This window comes from Xyrauchen texanus, chromosome 11 (genome assembly GCF_025860055.1).
Source record: "Xyrauchen texanus isolate HMW12.3.18 chromosome 11, RBS_HiC_50CHRs, whole genome shotgun sequence".
Lineage (NCBI taxonomy): Eukaryota > Metazoa > Chordata > Actinopteri > Cypriniformes > Catostomidae > Xyrauchen > Xyrauchen texanus.
In genome coordinates, this window is record NC_068286.1 from 11890723 (window position 1) to 11906862 (window position 16140).

General features: G+C 36.4%; 1 protein-coding gene across 1 annotated transcript; it reads left to right on the forward strand.

The window, feature by feature from the left end:
• Positions 1-30: 30 nt before the first annotated feature.
• LOC127652106 (mucin-3A-like) lies at positions 31-12570 on the forward strand. Its single transcript, XM_052138161.1, is given in 45 exon segments — positions 31-1906; positions 2013-2134; positions 2225-2286; positions 2416-2520; positions 2628-2696; positions 2804-2958; positions 3065-3186; positions 3277-3338; positions 3467-3567; positions 3679-3748; positions 3856-4010; positions 4117-4238; positions 4329-4390; positions 4519-4619; positions 4744-4801; positions 4909-5000; positions 5003-5062; positions 5169-5290; positions 5381-5442; positions 5571-5671; positions 5783-5852; positions 5959-6113; positions 6220-6341; positions 6432-6493; positions 6622-6722; positions 6834-6906; positions 7013-7167; positions 7274-7395; positions 7486-7547; positions 7677-7777; positions 7889-7961; positions 8069-8223; positions 8330-8451; positions 8542-8603; positions 8809-8909; positions 9017-9068; positions 9158-9336; positions 9427-9548; positions 9687-9748; positions 9877-10020; positions 10110-10288; positions 10381-10502; positions 10640-10701; positions 10825-11041; positions 11557-12570. Coding segments are annotated over 45 exon segments (6450 nt in total). The 3' UTR covers positions 11653-12570.
• The last annotated feature ends 3570 nt before the right edge of the window (positions 12571-16140 follow it).

Sequence of the window (16140 nt, forward strand, 5' to 3'; positions counted from 1 at the left end):
GCATCTCCAGGTATAACAACAGCTCCAACAATGTCACTTGAACTGAAAACAAATGAACCTCCTACAACAGTGCCTCCATCAACTACAAAAGCTCCAACGTCTTCTGCATCTTCAGGTACAACAACAGCTCAAACTATGTCATTTGCACCAACAACAGCTGAAGCTCCCACAACCGCAGTTGTGACTCAAGAAACCTCAACTCTAACAACTATATCTACAGTTTCACAAAGTACAACTGCACCTGCAACAATTACAACTGCATCTTCCATTACCATGACAGTGCCACCCTCTACTACAACTTCTCCTGCTTCTTCTGCATCTCCAGGTACAACAGCAACTTCAACAACATCTCTTGTACCCACAACAACTGAAGCTCCCACAACAGTGCTTCCATCAACTACAACAGCTACTGCTTCTACTGAATCTCTAGGTACATCAACAACTCCAAATATGTCACTTGCCTCCACAATAACTAAAGCTCTCACAACAGTGCCTCCTTCATCTACAACAGCTCCTACATCATTTGCATCTCTAAGTACAACATCAACTCAAACTTCATTTTTTACACCCTCAACTACTAAAGCTCCCACAACCACAGATGTGACTCAAGCAACCACAACCCCAGCGACTACGTCTACAGTTTCACTAAGTACAACTGCACCTGGAACAACAACTACACCTTCCACAACCATGACAGTGTCTCCATCTGCTACAACAGCTCCCAGACCATCTACAACTCTTGCTATGTCTACAACATCAGAAAGTACAGCTGCACATTCAGCAACAATAAACACAACTGTTACTCCAACTGCTCCAACTGCAGTGACATCAGGACCTCCAATAACCACATTATCAGAAAGTTCAGCTGCTTCTCCAACAACAGCAGCTATTGTTTCAACAACTAAAAATTCTATCAAAACAACGGAATCACCAACAACCATAACTTCATCTACAACAACAACATCTGCATATACAAACATAGCAACTAATGTGCGAGCAACAACAGCATTTGAAAAATCTACTGCAGGACTAACAAGCACATCTGCAACTTCCAATTTGATCATTCCAGCTTCAATGACCACAACGTCAACTACAAGTTCAGATTTCACCACTAGAATAGTCAAGACCACAACTACAATTCAAACACAATATGAAACTCTAACAAGTAAAACTGTAGCTGTAACAATGATGCCTACATCCTCTGCTCCTGCAACATTTGCTCCCAGAACAACAATAGCTTTATCCACTAAAACTCCAACAAAAACATCGGAATCTCCAAAAATCACAACTGTATCCATGACACCCATGACTGTCATCCCCACCATTACAATGGCAACTCAAATCTCAACTACAGTTCCAAGCACAGCAACAAACACAACCGCAGCTTTTACCACCACAGCTCCAGATCAGAATACAATGGCAATTTCAACTAAAACAACTTTATATCCAACAACCAACAACGTGTCTTTGGCAACAATGCTTTCAGAAACTACAACTGCAACAACAACAACCACGAATAGCGGTCAAACTATCACAGCTCTCAACAGACCAACTGAATTTCTAATATCAAATATAACATCCCTAGCAACTCAAACTGTTCCTCAAACCAGAAATACTCAGACCTCTACTGCAGCTTCTAGCACCGTTGAATTTAAAACAGAAGGGACAGATCTAACAAGCACAACTAAGGCAACAGCTCCATCAACAATACTTGAAACAACAAAAACTCCACAACAAAACTTAACAAATTTGACTGGTGCTGCTGTAGTCATTAGCGAACTGCTGTTCAACTCCTCATCTTCAGTCCCCAGCGAAGCTCTGGTCCTCAGTGCCATCAGTAATCTCCGGAACTCCAGAGAGTCACAGCTCAACAAATCGGTGAAGCTGGTGAATTTCACCTATGAGAGTATGTTTTATCATCTTGAATTGGAAAGCTTTTAAAATGTTAATGTGTGAAGCTGTTTAAATGCAAAGTTTTAAGTGAGCAAAAATGAATATTTTGATGCCAACAGAAATCTCTGAAACCTCATATGCCATCATCCTTACATTTAATCTGAGTAATATCAGCATTCCAGAGGATCCGTCTCTAGGAGACAACGCGTACCAGCAAGTGCAGGATATAGTCAATAATGCGGTAAGTGTCCATACATAGATGAAGATTAGATTTTGGGTCCAATGCAAACTGTCCTGAGGGTTTGATTATTGGTTTGATTTTCACCGACAGCTCAACACTCTTCTGAATGATCCTGGTAGTCAGGTTTTGAGACCCAAGTCCTCCAACTTCACGTAAGATGCACTCCTACTTTCATTTCTGAACCATGTTTATTCATAATCTCCATTTTATACTTCATTTTGGGTCATTAACATTTTTTTTATTGAAAAACTTTACAAATATATTTACTGCTTTTCCAACAGGAGCACATCAAACCAAATTGTGGGCATCATGGAATACACCTTCCAGGATGGAGATGCTATAAAACCAGTCAGCTTCCTGAATGAGCTTCGTTTACTGACTGGTATGCACTAATCTTTTGAAGCCATTCTAATGCTTGAAAATCTTAAAATCAAGAAACCTTTTTGCTCAAAATTATGACACTAATATTGATGTCATCTGACTTGGATTGCAGAATTGACGACAACAACAACAGTGTCTCCATTTACAACATTCATCTCCCTGTGACTCCTCTAATCCTAGTGTAAGTGTTAATTTCCCATTTTAAGAAATTGCAATCAGCCAGCCATTGAGTCATTATGGTTGTTCCAAAACGTGAACTGTATTAAACAAAAGTGGTGCTCTTTTCAGATCTGGTTCTGCAGTAGTGACAAGCAAACTGCTGTTCAACTCCTCATCTTCAGTCCCCAGCGAAGCTCTGGTCCTCAGTGCCATCAGTAATCTCCGGAACTCCAGAGAGTCACAGCTCAACAAATCGGTGAAGCTGGTGAATTTCACCTATGAGAGTATGTTTTATCATCTTGAATTGGAAAGCTTTTAAAATATTAATGTGTGAAGCTGTTTAAATGCAAAGTTTTGAGTGAGCAAAAATGAATATTTTGATGCCAACAGAAAGCTCTGAAACCTCATATGCCATCATCCTTACATTTAATCTGAGTAATATCAGCATTCCAGAGGATCCTTCTCTAGGAGACAACGAGTACCAGCAAGTGCAGGATATTGTCAATAATGCGGTAAGTGTCCATACATAGATGAAGATTAGATTTTGGTTCCAATGCAAATTGTCCTGAGGGTTTGATTATTGGTTTGATTTTCACCGACAGCTCAACACTCTTCTGAATGATCCTGGTAGTCAGGTTTTGAGACCCAAGTCCTCCAACTTCACGTAAGATGCACTCCTACTTTCATTTCTGAACCATGTTTATTCATAATCTCCATTTTATACTTCATTTTGGGTCATTAACATTTTTTTATTGAAAAACTTTACAAATATATTTACTGCTTTTCCAACAGGAGCACATCAAACCAAATTGTGGGCATCATGGAATACACCTTCCAGGATGGAGATGCTATAAAACCAGTCAGCTTCCTGAATGAGCTTCGTTTACTGACTGGTATGCACTAATCTTTTGAAGCCATTCTAATGCTTGAAAATCTTAAAATCAAGAAACCTTTTTGCTCAAAATTATGACACTAATATTGATGTCATCTGACTTGGATTGCAGAATTGACGACAACAACAACAGTGTCTCCATTTACAACATTCATCTCCCCTGTGACTCCTCTAATCCTAGTGTAAGTGTTAATTTCCCATTTTAAGAAATTGCAATCAGCCAGCCATTGAGTCATTATGGTTGTTCCAAAACGTGAACTGTATTAAACAAAAGTGGTGCTCTTTTCAGATCTGGTTCTGCAGTAGTGACAAGCAAACTGCTGTTCAACTCCTCATCTTCAGTCCCCAGCGAAGCTCTGGTCCTCAGTGCCATCAGTAATCTCCTGAACTCCAGAGAGTCACAGCTCAACAAATCGGTGAAGCTGGTGAATTTCACCTATGAGAGTATGTTTTATCATCTTGAATTGGAAAGCTTTTAAAATATTAATGTGTGAAGCTGTTTAAATGCAAAGTTTTGAGTGAGCAAAAATGAATATTTTGATGCCAACAGAAAGCTCTGAAACCTCATATGCCATCATCCTTACATTTAATCTGAGTAATATCAGCATTCCAGAGGATCCTTCTCTAGGAGACAACGCGTACCAGCAAGTGCAGGATATTGTCAATAATGCGGTAAGTGTCCATACATAGATGAAGATTAGATTTTGGTTCCAATGCAAATTGTCCTGAGGGTTTGATTATTGGTTTGATTTTCACCGACAGCTCAACACTCTTCTGAATGATCCTGGTAGTCAGGTTTTGAGACCCAAGTCCTCCAACTTCACGTAAGATGCACTCCTACTTTCATTTCTGAACCATATTTATTCATAATCTCCATTTTATACTTCATTTTGGGTCATTAACATTTTTTTATTGAAAAACTTTACAAATATATTTACTGCTTTTCCAACAGGAGCACATCAAACCAAATTGTGGGCATCATGGAATACACCTTCCAGGATGGAGATGCTATAAAACCAGTCAGCTTCCTGAATGAGCTTCGTTTACTGACTGGTATGCACTAATCTTTTGAAGCCATTCTAATGCTTGAAAATCTTAAAATCAAGAAACCTTTTTGCTCAAAATTATGACACTAATATTGATGTCATCTGACTTGGATTGCAGAATTGACTGACAACAACAACAGTGTCTCCATTTACAACATTCATCTCCCCTGTGACTCCTCTAATCCTAGTGTAAGTGTTAATTTCCCATTTTATGAAATTGCAATCAGCCAGCCATTGAGTCATTATGGTTGTTCCAAAACGTGAACTGTATTAAACAAAAGTGGTGCTCTTTTCAGATCTGGTTCTGCAGTAGTGACAAGCAAACTGCTGTTCAACTCCTCATCTTCAGTCCCCAGCGAAGCTCTGGTCCTCAGTGCCATCAGTAATCTCCGAACTCCAGAGAGTCACAGCTCAACAAATCGGTGAAGCTGGTGAATTTCACCTATGAGAGTATGTTTTATCATCTTGAATTGGAAAGCTTTTAAAATATTAATGTGTGAAGCTGTTTAAATGCAAAGTTTTGAGTGAGCAAAAATGAATATTTTGATGCCAACAGAAAGCTCTGAAACCTCATATGCCATCATCCTTACATTTAATCTGAGTAATATCAGCATTCCAGAGGATCCTTCTCTAGGAGACAACGCGTACCAGCAAGTGCAGGATATTGTCAATAATGCGGTAAGTGTCCATACATAGATGAAGATTAGATTTTGGTTCCAATGCAAATTGTCCTGAGGGTTTGATTATTGGTTTGATTTTCACCGACAGCTCAACACTCTTCTGAATGATCCTGGTAGTCAGGTTTTGAGACCCAAGTCCTCCAACTTCACGTAAGATGCACTCCTACTTTCATTTCTGAACCATATTTATTCATAATCTCCATTTTATACTTCATTTTGGGTCATTAACATTTTTTTATTGAAAAACTTTACAAATATATTTACTGCTTTTCCAACAGGAGCACATCAAACCAAATTGTGGGCATCATGGAATACACCTTCCAGGATGGAGATGCTATAAAACCAGTCAGCTTCCTGAATGAGCTTCGTTTACTGACTGGTATGCACTAATCTTTTGAAGCCATTCTAATGCTTGAAAATCTTAAAATCAAGAAACCTTTTTGCTCAAAATTATGACACTAATATTGATGTCATCTGACTTGGATTGCAGAATTGACGACAACAACAACAGTGTCTCCATTTACAACATTCATCTCCCCTGTGACTCCTCTAATCCTAGTGTAAGTGTTAATTTCCCATTTTATAAATTGCAATCAGCCAGCCATTGAGTCAATATGGTTGTTCCAAAACGTGAACTGTATTAAACAAAAGTGGTGCTCTTTTCAGATCTGGTTCTGCAGTAGTGACAAGCAAACTGCTGTTCAACTCCTCATCTTCAGTCCCCAGCGAAGCTCTGGTCCTCAGTGCCATCAGTAATCTCCGGAACTCCAGAGAGTCACAGCTCAACAAATCGGTGAAGCTGGTGAATTTCACCTATGAGAGTATGTTTTATCATCTTGAATTGGAAAGCTTTTAAAATGTTAATGTGTGAAGCTGTTTAAATGCAAAGTTTTGAGTGAGCAAAAATGAATATTTTGATGCCAACAGAAATCTCTGAAACCTCATATGCCATCATCCTTACATTTAATCTGAGTAATATCAGCATTCCAGAGGATCCTTCTCTAGGAGACAACGCGTACCAGCAAGTGCAGGATATTGTCAATAATGCGGTAAGTGTCCATACATAGATGAAGATTAGATTTTGGGTCCAATGCAAATTGTCCTGAGGGTTTGATTATTGGTTTGATTTTCACCGACAGCTCAACACTCTTCTGAATGATCCTGGTAGTCAGGTTTTGAGACCCAAGTCCTCCAACTTCACGTAAGATGCACTCCTACTTTCATTTCTGAACCATATTTATTCATAATCTCCATTTTATACTTCATTTTGGGTCATTAACATTTTTTTATTGAAAAACTTTACAAATATATTTACTGCTTTTCCAACAGGAGCACATCAAACCAAATTGTGGGCATCATGGAATACACCTTCCAGGATGGAGATGCTATAAAACCAGTCAGCTTCCTGAATGAGCTTCGTTTACTGACTGGTATGCACTAATCTTTTGAAGCCATTCTAATGCTTGAAAATCTTAAAATCAAGAAACCTTTTTGCTCAAAATTATGACACTAATATTGATGTCATCTGACTTGGATTGCAGAATTGACGGCAACAACAACAACAGTGTCTCCATTTACAACATTCATCTCCCCTGTGACTCCTCTAATCCTAGTGTAAGTGTTAATTTCCCATTTTATAAATTGCAATCAGCCAGCCATTGAGTCATTATGGTTGTTCCAAAACGTGAACTGTATTAAACAAAAGTGGTGCTCTTTTCAGATCTGGTTCTGCAGTAGTGACAAGCAAACTGCTGTTCAACTCCTCATCTTCAGTCCCCAGCGAAGCTCTGGTCCTCAGTGCCATCAGTAATCTCCGGAACTCCAGAGAGTCACAGCTCAACAAATCGGTGAAGCTGGTGAATTTCACCTATGAGAGTATGTTTTATCATCTTGAATTGGAAAGCTTTTAAAATATTAATGTGTGAAGCTGTTTAAATGCAAAGTTTTGAGTGAGCAAAAATGAATATTTTGATGCCAACAGAAAGCTCTGAAACCTCATATGCCATCATCCTTACATTTAATCTGAGTAATATCAGCATTCCAGAGGATCCTTCTCTAGGAGACAACGCGTACCAGCAAGTGCAGGATATTGTCAATAATGCGGTAAGTGTCCATACATAGATGAAGATTAGATTTTGGGTCCAATGCAAATTGTCCTGAGGGTTTGATTATTGGTTTGATTTTCACCGACAGCTCAACACTCTTCTGAATGATCCTGGTAGTCAGGTTTTGAGACCCAAGTCCTCCAACTTCACGTAAGATGCACTCCTACTTTCATTTCTGAACCATATTTATTCATAATCTCCATTTTATACTTCATTTTGGGTCATTAACATTTTTTTTATTGAAAAACTTTACAAATATATTTACTGCTTTTCCAACAGGAGCACATCAAACCAAATTGTGGGCATCATGGAATACACCTTCCAGGATGGAGATGCTATAAAACCAGTCAGCTTCCTGAATGAGCTTCGTTTACTGACTGGTATGCACTAATCTTTTGAAGCCATTCTAATGCTTGAAAATCTTAAAATCAAGAAACCTTTTTGCTCAAAATTATGACACTAATATTGATGTCATCTGACTTGGATTGCAGAATTGACGGCAACAACAACAACAGTGTCTCCATTTACAACATTCATCTCCCCTGTGACTCCTCTAATCCTAGTGTAAGTGTTAATTTCCCAATTTAAGAAATTGCAATCAGCCAGCCATTGAGTTGTTATGGTTGTTCCAAAACGTGAACTGTATTAAACAAAAGTGGTGCTCTTTTCAGATCTGGTTCTGCAGTAGTGACAAGCAAACTGCAGTTCAACTCCTCATCTTCAGTCCCCAGTGAAGCTCTGGTCCTCAGTGCCATCAGTAATCTCCGGAACTCCAGAGAGTCACAGCTCAACAAATCGGTGAAGCTGGTGAATTTCACCTATGAGAGTATGTTTTATCATCTTGAATTGGAAAGCTTTTAAAATGTTAATGTGTGAAGCTGTTTAAATGCAAAGTTTTGAGTGAGCAAAAATGAATATTTTGATGCCAACAGAAATCTCTGAAACCTCATATGCCATCATCCTTACATTTAATCTGAGTAATATCAGCATTCCAGAGGATCATTCTCTAGGAGACAACGGGTACCAGCAAGTGCAGGATATAGTCAATAATGCGGTAAGTGTCCATACATAGATGAAGATTAGATTTTGGGTCCAATGCAAATTGTCCTGAGGGTTTGATTATTGGTTTGATTTTCACCGACAGCTCAACACTCTTCTGAATGATCCTGGTAGTCAGGTTTTGAGACCCAAGTCCTCCAACTTCACGTAAGATGCACTCCTACTTTCATTTCTGAACCATATTTATTCATAATCTCCATTTTATACTTCATTTTGCGTCATTTAAAACAATATATATATTATTAAAAAGAATTAAACATATGTTTTAAAAAACTTAGAAAATCTTAATCAAACTGTTTTTCAAAAATGTATGGAAGAACTTTACAAATACATCTTATTACTTTTCATACAGGAGCACATCCAACCAAATTGTGGGCATCATGGAATACACCTTCCAGGATGGAGATGTTATACAACCAGTCAGCTTCCTAGATAAGCTTCGTTTACAGACGGGTGCGTACAATCAAACATTACTTAACATTTACTCCATCCTGTCATATCTTAAGTGAAAAATATTTACCAAATGATTCTCCCTCATTAATATTTACCTTATGTTACAGGCTTAACCACAACCAATACTCTGATGTCAAAGACAACTTCTCCACCAACAGTGTAAGACTTCTGATTGAAGCATAATTTTGTAACAGGCAATGGTTTTCATTTCCTGTTTCTACATTCCTCATAAATACCCTATTTTGCAGGCTTGGGAGGGCAATTATTTACATTCGCCTCGTCTTCATCACGCTGGGTCCCATACCAAGTGAGAGTGAAGTTCTACTGGTTGCTAACTCTCTACTCGACTCACAGGTCAGAACTAAGCAGTCTGTCTCAACACAAGACCTGAATAATCCTGTGAGCTTTGCGAATGTCACCTATCAGAGTGAGTCTTTCTCTTCACTTCGAGCTCGCTATTATAAATATCCACTCACAAAGATCACACAATTCATTTTTGTTGTATAAACTTTTTAAGGAATTTCTGATAACTCCTATGCTCTCAACTTTGGATTTCAAATCAACAATGTCACCATGACTGAGAAACTGGAACTCAGAGATGAAACCTACACATCAATTCAAAACTCTATTAATAATTTGGTGAGTTTAAGATACATCAATAAAGTGCTGACTTATAAATGTTTGCCCTGAAAATGAAATTTGTCTTATTTTAATCACATTAGCCTCAACATATTAATTCTCTAAATCAATCTCTATAATTATTGCTAAATTCTACAGCTGAACCAGATCTTAAGTTCCCCCTCAGCTACACCATTTGTGTTCAAACGAGCCAATTTCACGTAAGTAATGACTCAGTAACTTTTATTTCATTTTGAGCAGGAATGTCAATTGATTTTAAAAGGAGCATGGTAGGATAATTTCATTTATTTACTTGTGTTTCTTATTGTACATTTTAATCTCATTTTAGGGGTAACTCAACTGAGATTCAGGCCGATGTACAGTATGTTTTCTCAGAAAGTGACATTCAGACACCCAGCATCTTTCTCCAGCAACTTCTGAAAGTTAATATTGTTTCTACACCCGCACCTGCTGTAACTTCTCCACCGACTGTGTAAGATCTATGATTGGTGTATAATTTTGTACAAGTTATTAGATTTAAATTTCTGTCTCTAAATATATCTTATTTACCCTATTTTTCAGGGTTGGGAAGGTGATTATTTTCATTCGCCTCGTGTTCAACACACTGGGTCCCATACCAAGTGAGAGTAAAGTTCTTGACTTGGTTAACTCTATACTCCTCTCAAATCTCAGAACTAAGCGATCTGCCACAACACCAACCCCGAGTGGTCCTGTGAACTTTGTGAATGTCACCTATCAGAGTGAGTCTTACTTTTCATTTCGGACTCCCTATTTTATGTGTACCACCCAAAAACATCCACACCACTAATTCTTGTATTATATGCTTTTTAAGGAATTTCTGATAACTCCTATGCTCTTATCTTTGGATTTAAAATCAACAATGTCAACATGACTGAGAAACTGGAACTCAGAAATGAAACCTACACATCAATTCAAAACACTATTAATAAATTGGTGAGTTTGAGATACTTTAATGAAAGGACCATTTACAAACGCTTGCCCCAAATTTGAGATTACCTTATTTAAATCACATTAGCCATTAATGTATAATTTTTTATATTAATCTCTATATTATTTGCTAAATTCTACAGTTGAACAAGATCCTAAGTAACCCCTCAGCTACTCCATTTGTGTTCAAACAAGCCAATTTCACGTAAGTTGTGACTCTTTTGTTTATTTCAAGCACAAATATCTTTAGTGATTTTAAAAGGGGCATGATAGGATAATTTCAGTTATTTACTTGTGTTTCTTATTGTACATTTTAATCTCATTTTAGGGGTAACTCCACTGTGATTCAGGCCGATGTACAGTATGTTTTCTCAGAAAGTGACATCCAGACACCCAGCTTTTTTATACAGGAACTTCTTAAACTTAATGCTGTTACCACACCTGCACCTGCTGTAACACCCAACACTAGTTCAGCATGGATTGTGGCTATCATCGTCCCTTGTGCTATCCTCATCCTACTTGTCCCTTGCTGGATTCTCCTTTGTGTAAGTAACATGATGACTGACTGTAAATGTATATTGTCTATGAAGGGAGTTATGACAACAGGGATGTGTTATACACAGTGCTTGAAGTGGGCAGATATTCACCATATTCACCACCAGATATTCAGTGTGAGGTCATATTTGTTCTCCAGCCAGATCTTAAGGAGTTTACGGCCAAACCGTGAAAATGTCTTTTAATGTAAACAAATACTATTTTAATGTAAATAAACACATTATTAACCATTTTGTTTTTACATGGCAACATGTTAGTTGCAATAAAATGTAAGATAAATACAGATAAAAAAGTTTTGCTCCAGAGTATATTTTATCTAGTGTAACACTAACGAGGAGAGTACCTGAACTTTTTTCTTCCACTTCTAGCACTGGTTATGAAAATGATTTAAAAAAAATGAACTTGGTTCTGCTTTTTAAATATTGTTTACAGTTTTTAAGTGCAGGTTACTGGTTAAAAAGTCGCACTCAGGATATTGACTCTTATGCTATGTTTCTGTCTTTAGTGTTTGCTCTGTGGTTGCTGTGCAGCATTTAGAAGACGTTGGCACAGAAGACAGTCATATAATGTGCAGTACACATCTCGAAACAGCCTCTTCTAGAGATATTCAGTGAGAAAAAAAGATATGGGCACCACTTTGCAATGAAAACAAAAATCATCAAATTAACTGATTTTTTTTTTTTTCTTAATTTGTAAAAGCCAAATTTTGGATATTAGCAATGAATAGTTCCTTTATGTTATATATCATATTGAATTGAAAGTGTTTAAGCTTCTTTTATAAATGATGTATTTTATTGTGCCTGTGTTGCTAGACATGCAGGCTCTCCATAAAAAATAAATGTGGCATGATTTCAAGCTTTCTTTGTAGTATACATTATCATTATTCTTAATTTATTTATTTGTATTTATTTGTAATTAATATGTTTAATAATATAAACATTTTATATACATGTATTTGACATAAAACATGTCGTTTAAAGGGACGGAGGTAGAATATTTTAAATAAATGTTTTTATTTATTCAAACTTCATGCACTTTATCTATATACGGTACACCTACAGCAAATACATGTTCTGCAAGTTACAAACAAACATTTTTGACTGTAGAAACTTCAGTAAAATACTATATGTATCAATATAAAATACTTTGTATGTCGTTATTGTTTTTCTTAATGTAATTTGAATATGAAGGTTACTGTTATGGGCCTTAGACTGTTTACATCAAAGCATTTTATAAATCTATATGACCCCTTGGTCCCTACACAGTTGGTTAATGTTATTCAAATGCCTTGTTTCTCAGATCTTCCATTGAGTGGAAAGTAAAAATATTTTATGATTGCTGGAGTTTTTTCTATGTTTCTATGATTTTCTTAAGTGACTTTCAATTTCAATGTGTTTTGTCATCATAAAAGTGTTTCCATTTGGAAACATGAAAACACAATAATGTAAAAATTAGAAGTAGGAGTATAGTATTACAATAAAAAGTAATTAGGCTATGCATTTTGTCAGTATGTTCTTGAAATGAGTCAACCCCATACAAGAATCTATATGAGCATAATATATAATAATATATAAGCATAATTAAATGTTGTAGTCATACCTGTATGTTTGGGCATTAACTGTATGTACATGTTACAGTTCCACTATCTGTTTGTGTTTGTGACATATGCTTAAGTAGCTTACACAGGCAAACATTAAGTGGAAAGCATGTTTTTTTTTTTTTAACTTGTATAATCTAATATCTACGCCCCTGCTTATACAACATAGAAAGCGATGGATAGCGGCAATCAGGTCAGAAGAGAGAATGTGCCTGAATGCAAATTGTGTGTCTCTTCCTCAGCAGCTGTATAAGAAACCCTATCACAGCATGGTTTAAATAATGGTTTAAATGAAACCATAGTTTAATGCAGTTAACCATGGTGTTCATACAGTAATATTGTTGTAATATAGTAACCATGGTTAATATTGTGGTTACTGTAAATTGGTAATAATATACCATGGCGAAACTATGGTTACTGTAGTAAAACCAAGGCTATTTTTTTCCAAGGTTAAGGTTAGGGCTAGGGTGTAGTGTGTCTGTGGGACTCCAAATAAACACAACAAACACACTGCAGTGATGCCCATATAATGTATGTTATTATTTAAATATGGTGCAAATAATATCTGCCACTATTTGAAAGTAAAAAATTTGTTGCTAGATTCACGCTGCTAAATTAAGCAGAAACAGGCCAAACACTCTCTGGGAATGTGGTCTATGAAATAAAGTGTATTTTGTTATTACTGTACTGGGTCATTATACGAAAACGTGCCTGTGGAGCGGAAGGGGCCGGGTCGGAATATCGTACGCCCGGTCCCCAATCGGCCTGATGAGGCGCGCGAGGGATAAAGGTGGCCGGTGACGATGGTTCGAGAGAGAGAGAGAATTACGGGCATGTCCGTCATGTGTGTTTGTATATGCTTTTGCTTTAAGTTTTCATTAAATATAATTTATATTGACAAGCCGGTTCTCGCCTCCTCCTTGCCCATCCTTTAACTGTTTTACAGTGCCATTTCCCACTTTTAATGTTTGATTTTCAAAGTACTGTTTTGAAAATCTTTAAGCCCCTTTTGGATGAAGTAGATCCTTACCTCTCAGGAAAATGTGCCGTGCCATCTCAGGCTATCTTATTTTTTTTAACTTTTTTCATATAACCAACGTAAATGTGTGTGTTTGGTCAACCCTGTTACCGACATATTATTTACTTTTTGAAAAGTTTTTAAATACATGTATAGTTCAAATATGATATACTGTGAAAAATACCCCCCCCCGTTACATTAAGAGTGTTTGTGAATTGAGAATATTGAAACTTTGAGTGGATTATTAGCCTCTCTTACTAAACATATACCATTAGTTGATTTATTTTCATTTTTTAAATGATATTAGAATATTATACAAGTAACAGGGTTGACACATCAGTAACAGGGTTGACAACAGTTACCGTATTGGTTATACTGCTTGTTTGAGTAACAGTTATGGGTGTAATGGAGTCTTAATTGGACATTCATAAACCTTTAATTCAACATGACTAATCAGCATATTTTGGAGACAGCTCTTTTGAGATATTTTAGCATAAAAATTATGAAAAATTATGATGATTCTGCAGATGTAAATGTAAACCAATTGTTTTATTAAAACAATTACATTGCAATTAAATGATCAATTGAACATGTTTGGCCTTAACAGAATAAGCAAAAACCACTAACGATCACTTACTAAAGGCCACTATAAAAAAGTATAAAAAACAAAATGCAGATCATATAATGATTATGTAGGCATTTGGTGAGTGTGTTGTAACATGGAGGAAGTAAACTGGTGAAAAATCTTATGTCTTTAACAGCAACCTTGTTCATTTATTGACTTCTCATAATAAAAATAATAATGACTTTTGGTTTATAAAGCACATTTATAAAACCCAATGCACTTGTGTGTATCAGTATAGATCAGTAACCTCAACACATTTTAACCTACCTATCAGTAGAATAAATAAAAAACATGATTTTTAGGGATGAAAACTGTAAAAACATGTATATTATGTGAATAATATTAGTAAGAAAAGTACGTCTGTGAAAATTCTCAGTCATCCAGGTCATAGTTATCCAAGAAGGGTTGGCTCAGGGGTGACAACCCCACAGAAGTTAGGGCAAGTGTACCCATTAAGCCCATGTACCCTTTAAGCCCATTTTCAACTCTGAAGTCAAATTAAAAAAAGAGAAAATAATATTTTATGCTGCTCATTGTTTTAACCAATCCAGTGATTTGTTACTTACCTTGCATTTTTTATTGCATACCAATCACATTTGGCAATGTTGAGTTAGCCCCACCCATGTGCATGCTGTATCAGGGGACCTCACACAAAGTCACCTCAAAACTTTGGTGTTTCAGGACCCTTCAGAAATCAACACATTTCTGCAATTTTCAGCCATTTCTTTGGTAACTACATTGATATTATGTCAAATAAGAGTTAAATATATTGTTTTTTGTGTATGAACAAATAATACTTTATCATTATATCATTTTCCTTTAAATGGAAAGATGAGTTTTATTAGGTTGCTTCAAAGCTAATCTCTAGGTCAAACCATTAGCCTTACAGAAAGATGGACTGCCAAAGAATTAAGCATGTGAACTGCAAACACTAAATGTTTTGTGATTCATTTTACATTCATTTACAAATAAATACATCATAACTTGTTTTGTAGAGAAGATTATTTTCATAAATTAACTTTTGTTTTAAAGATGGGCTTAAATGGTACAGTGCCAGAAAACGCATGCAAATTATAGCCAATACAAGCTAAGCTTGAATAAAAAAACGTAACATTTCTCAATGTGGGCACAATAAAAAGTACTAAATCAATAAATTTGTACATTTTGTGAATCAATGAGGATGTGGGCTTATTTGGAACACATGCGGGCTGAAATGGTGCCAAAGTACCAATTAAGCCCATGCCAGACTTCTGACTTTATTCCTAAATTATCTTAATTTTATATTCTAAATTGTACATTAACTAATTAATACATTTTCAAATGAGAGGTAAATCTTGCATTTTAACAAATGATTTTTCTTATAAACTATGTCAATATCTATGAAAAAAACCTAGACTTAGATTTTGGTGGGCTTAATAGGTACACTTGGCACTCCCCATCAGTCATTTAGAACTGAAGAAACCTCTTGGATGAGAGGCAAAACATCTTCAAATATGGAAGTACCAAGTCCAGTTGCCCTTGATTTAACCCTTCTTGGGTATACAACATGGGTAAGACACAAAATCATACTTTCGTCAACCCTGTTACCCTGGAATGGTAACAGGGTTGACGGTAACAGGGTTGACGAAAAATGTTTTTGGCGGCTATTACTAGCCATGAGGTATAGGTAATGACACCACATTATGTGCCTTAATGAGAGGCTTAAATGTTGTTATATATGTACATTTTTAAATATGTACAAATAACTTTTTAACGTATGCTTTTCTGGTAACAGGGCTGACACAATGAGCGTGTCCCCGTCTTTCAGACATTACATAAACTCAAATAAAATTCATAAAAAGAAGCGAAC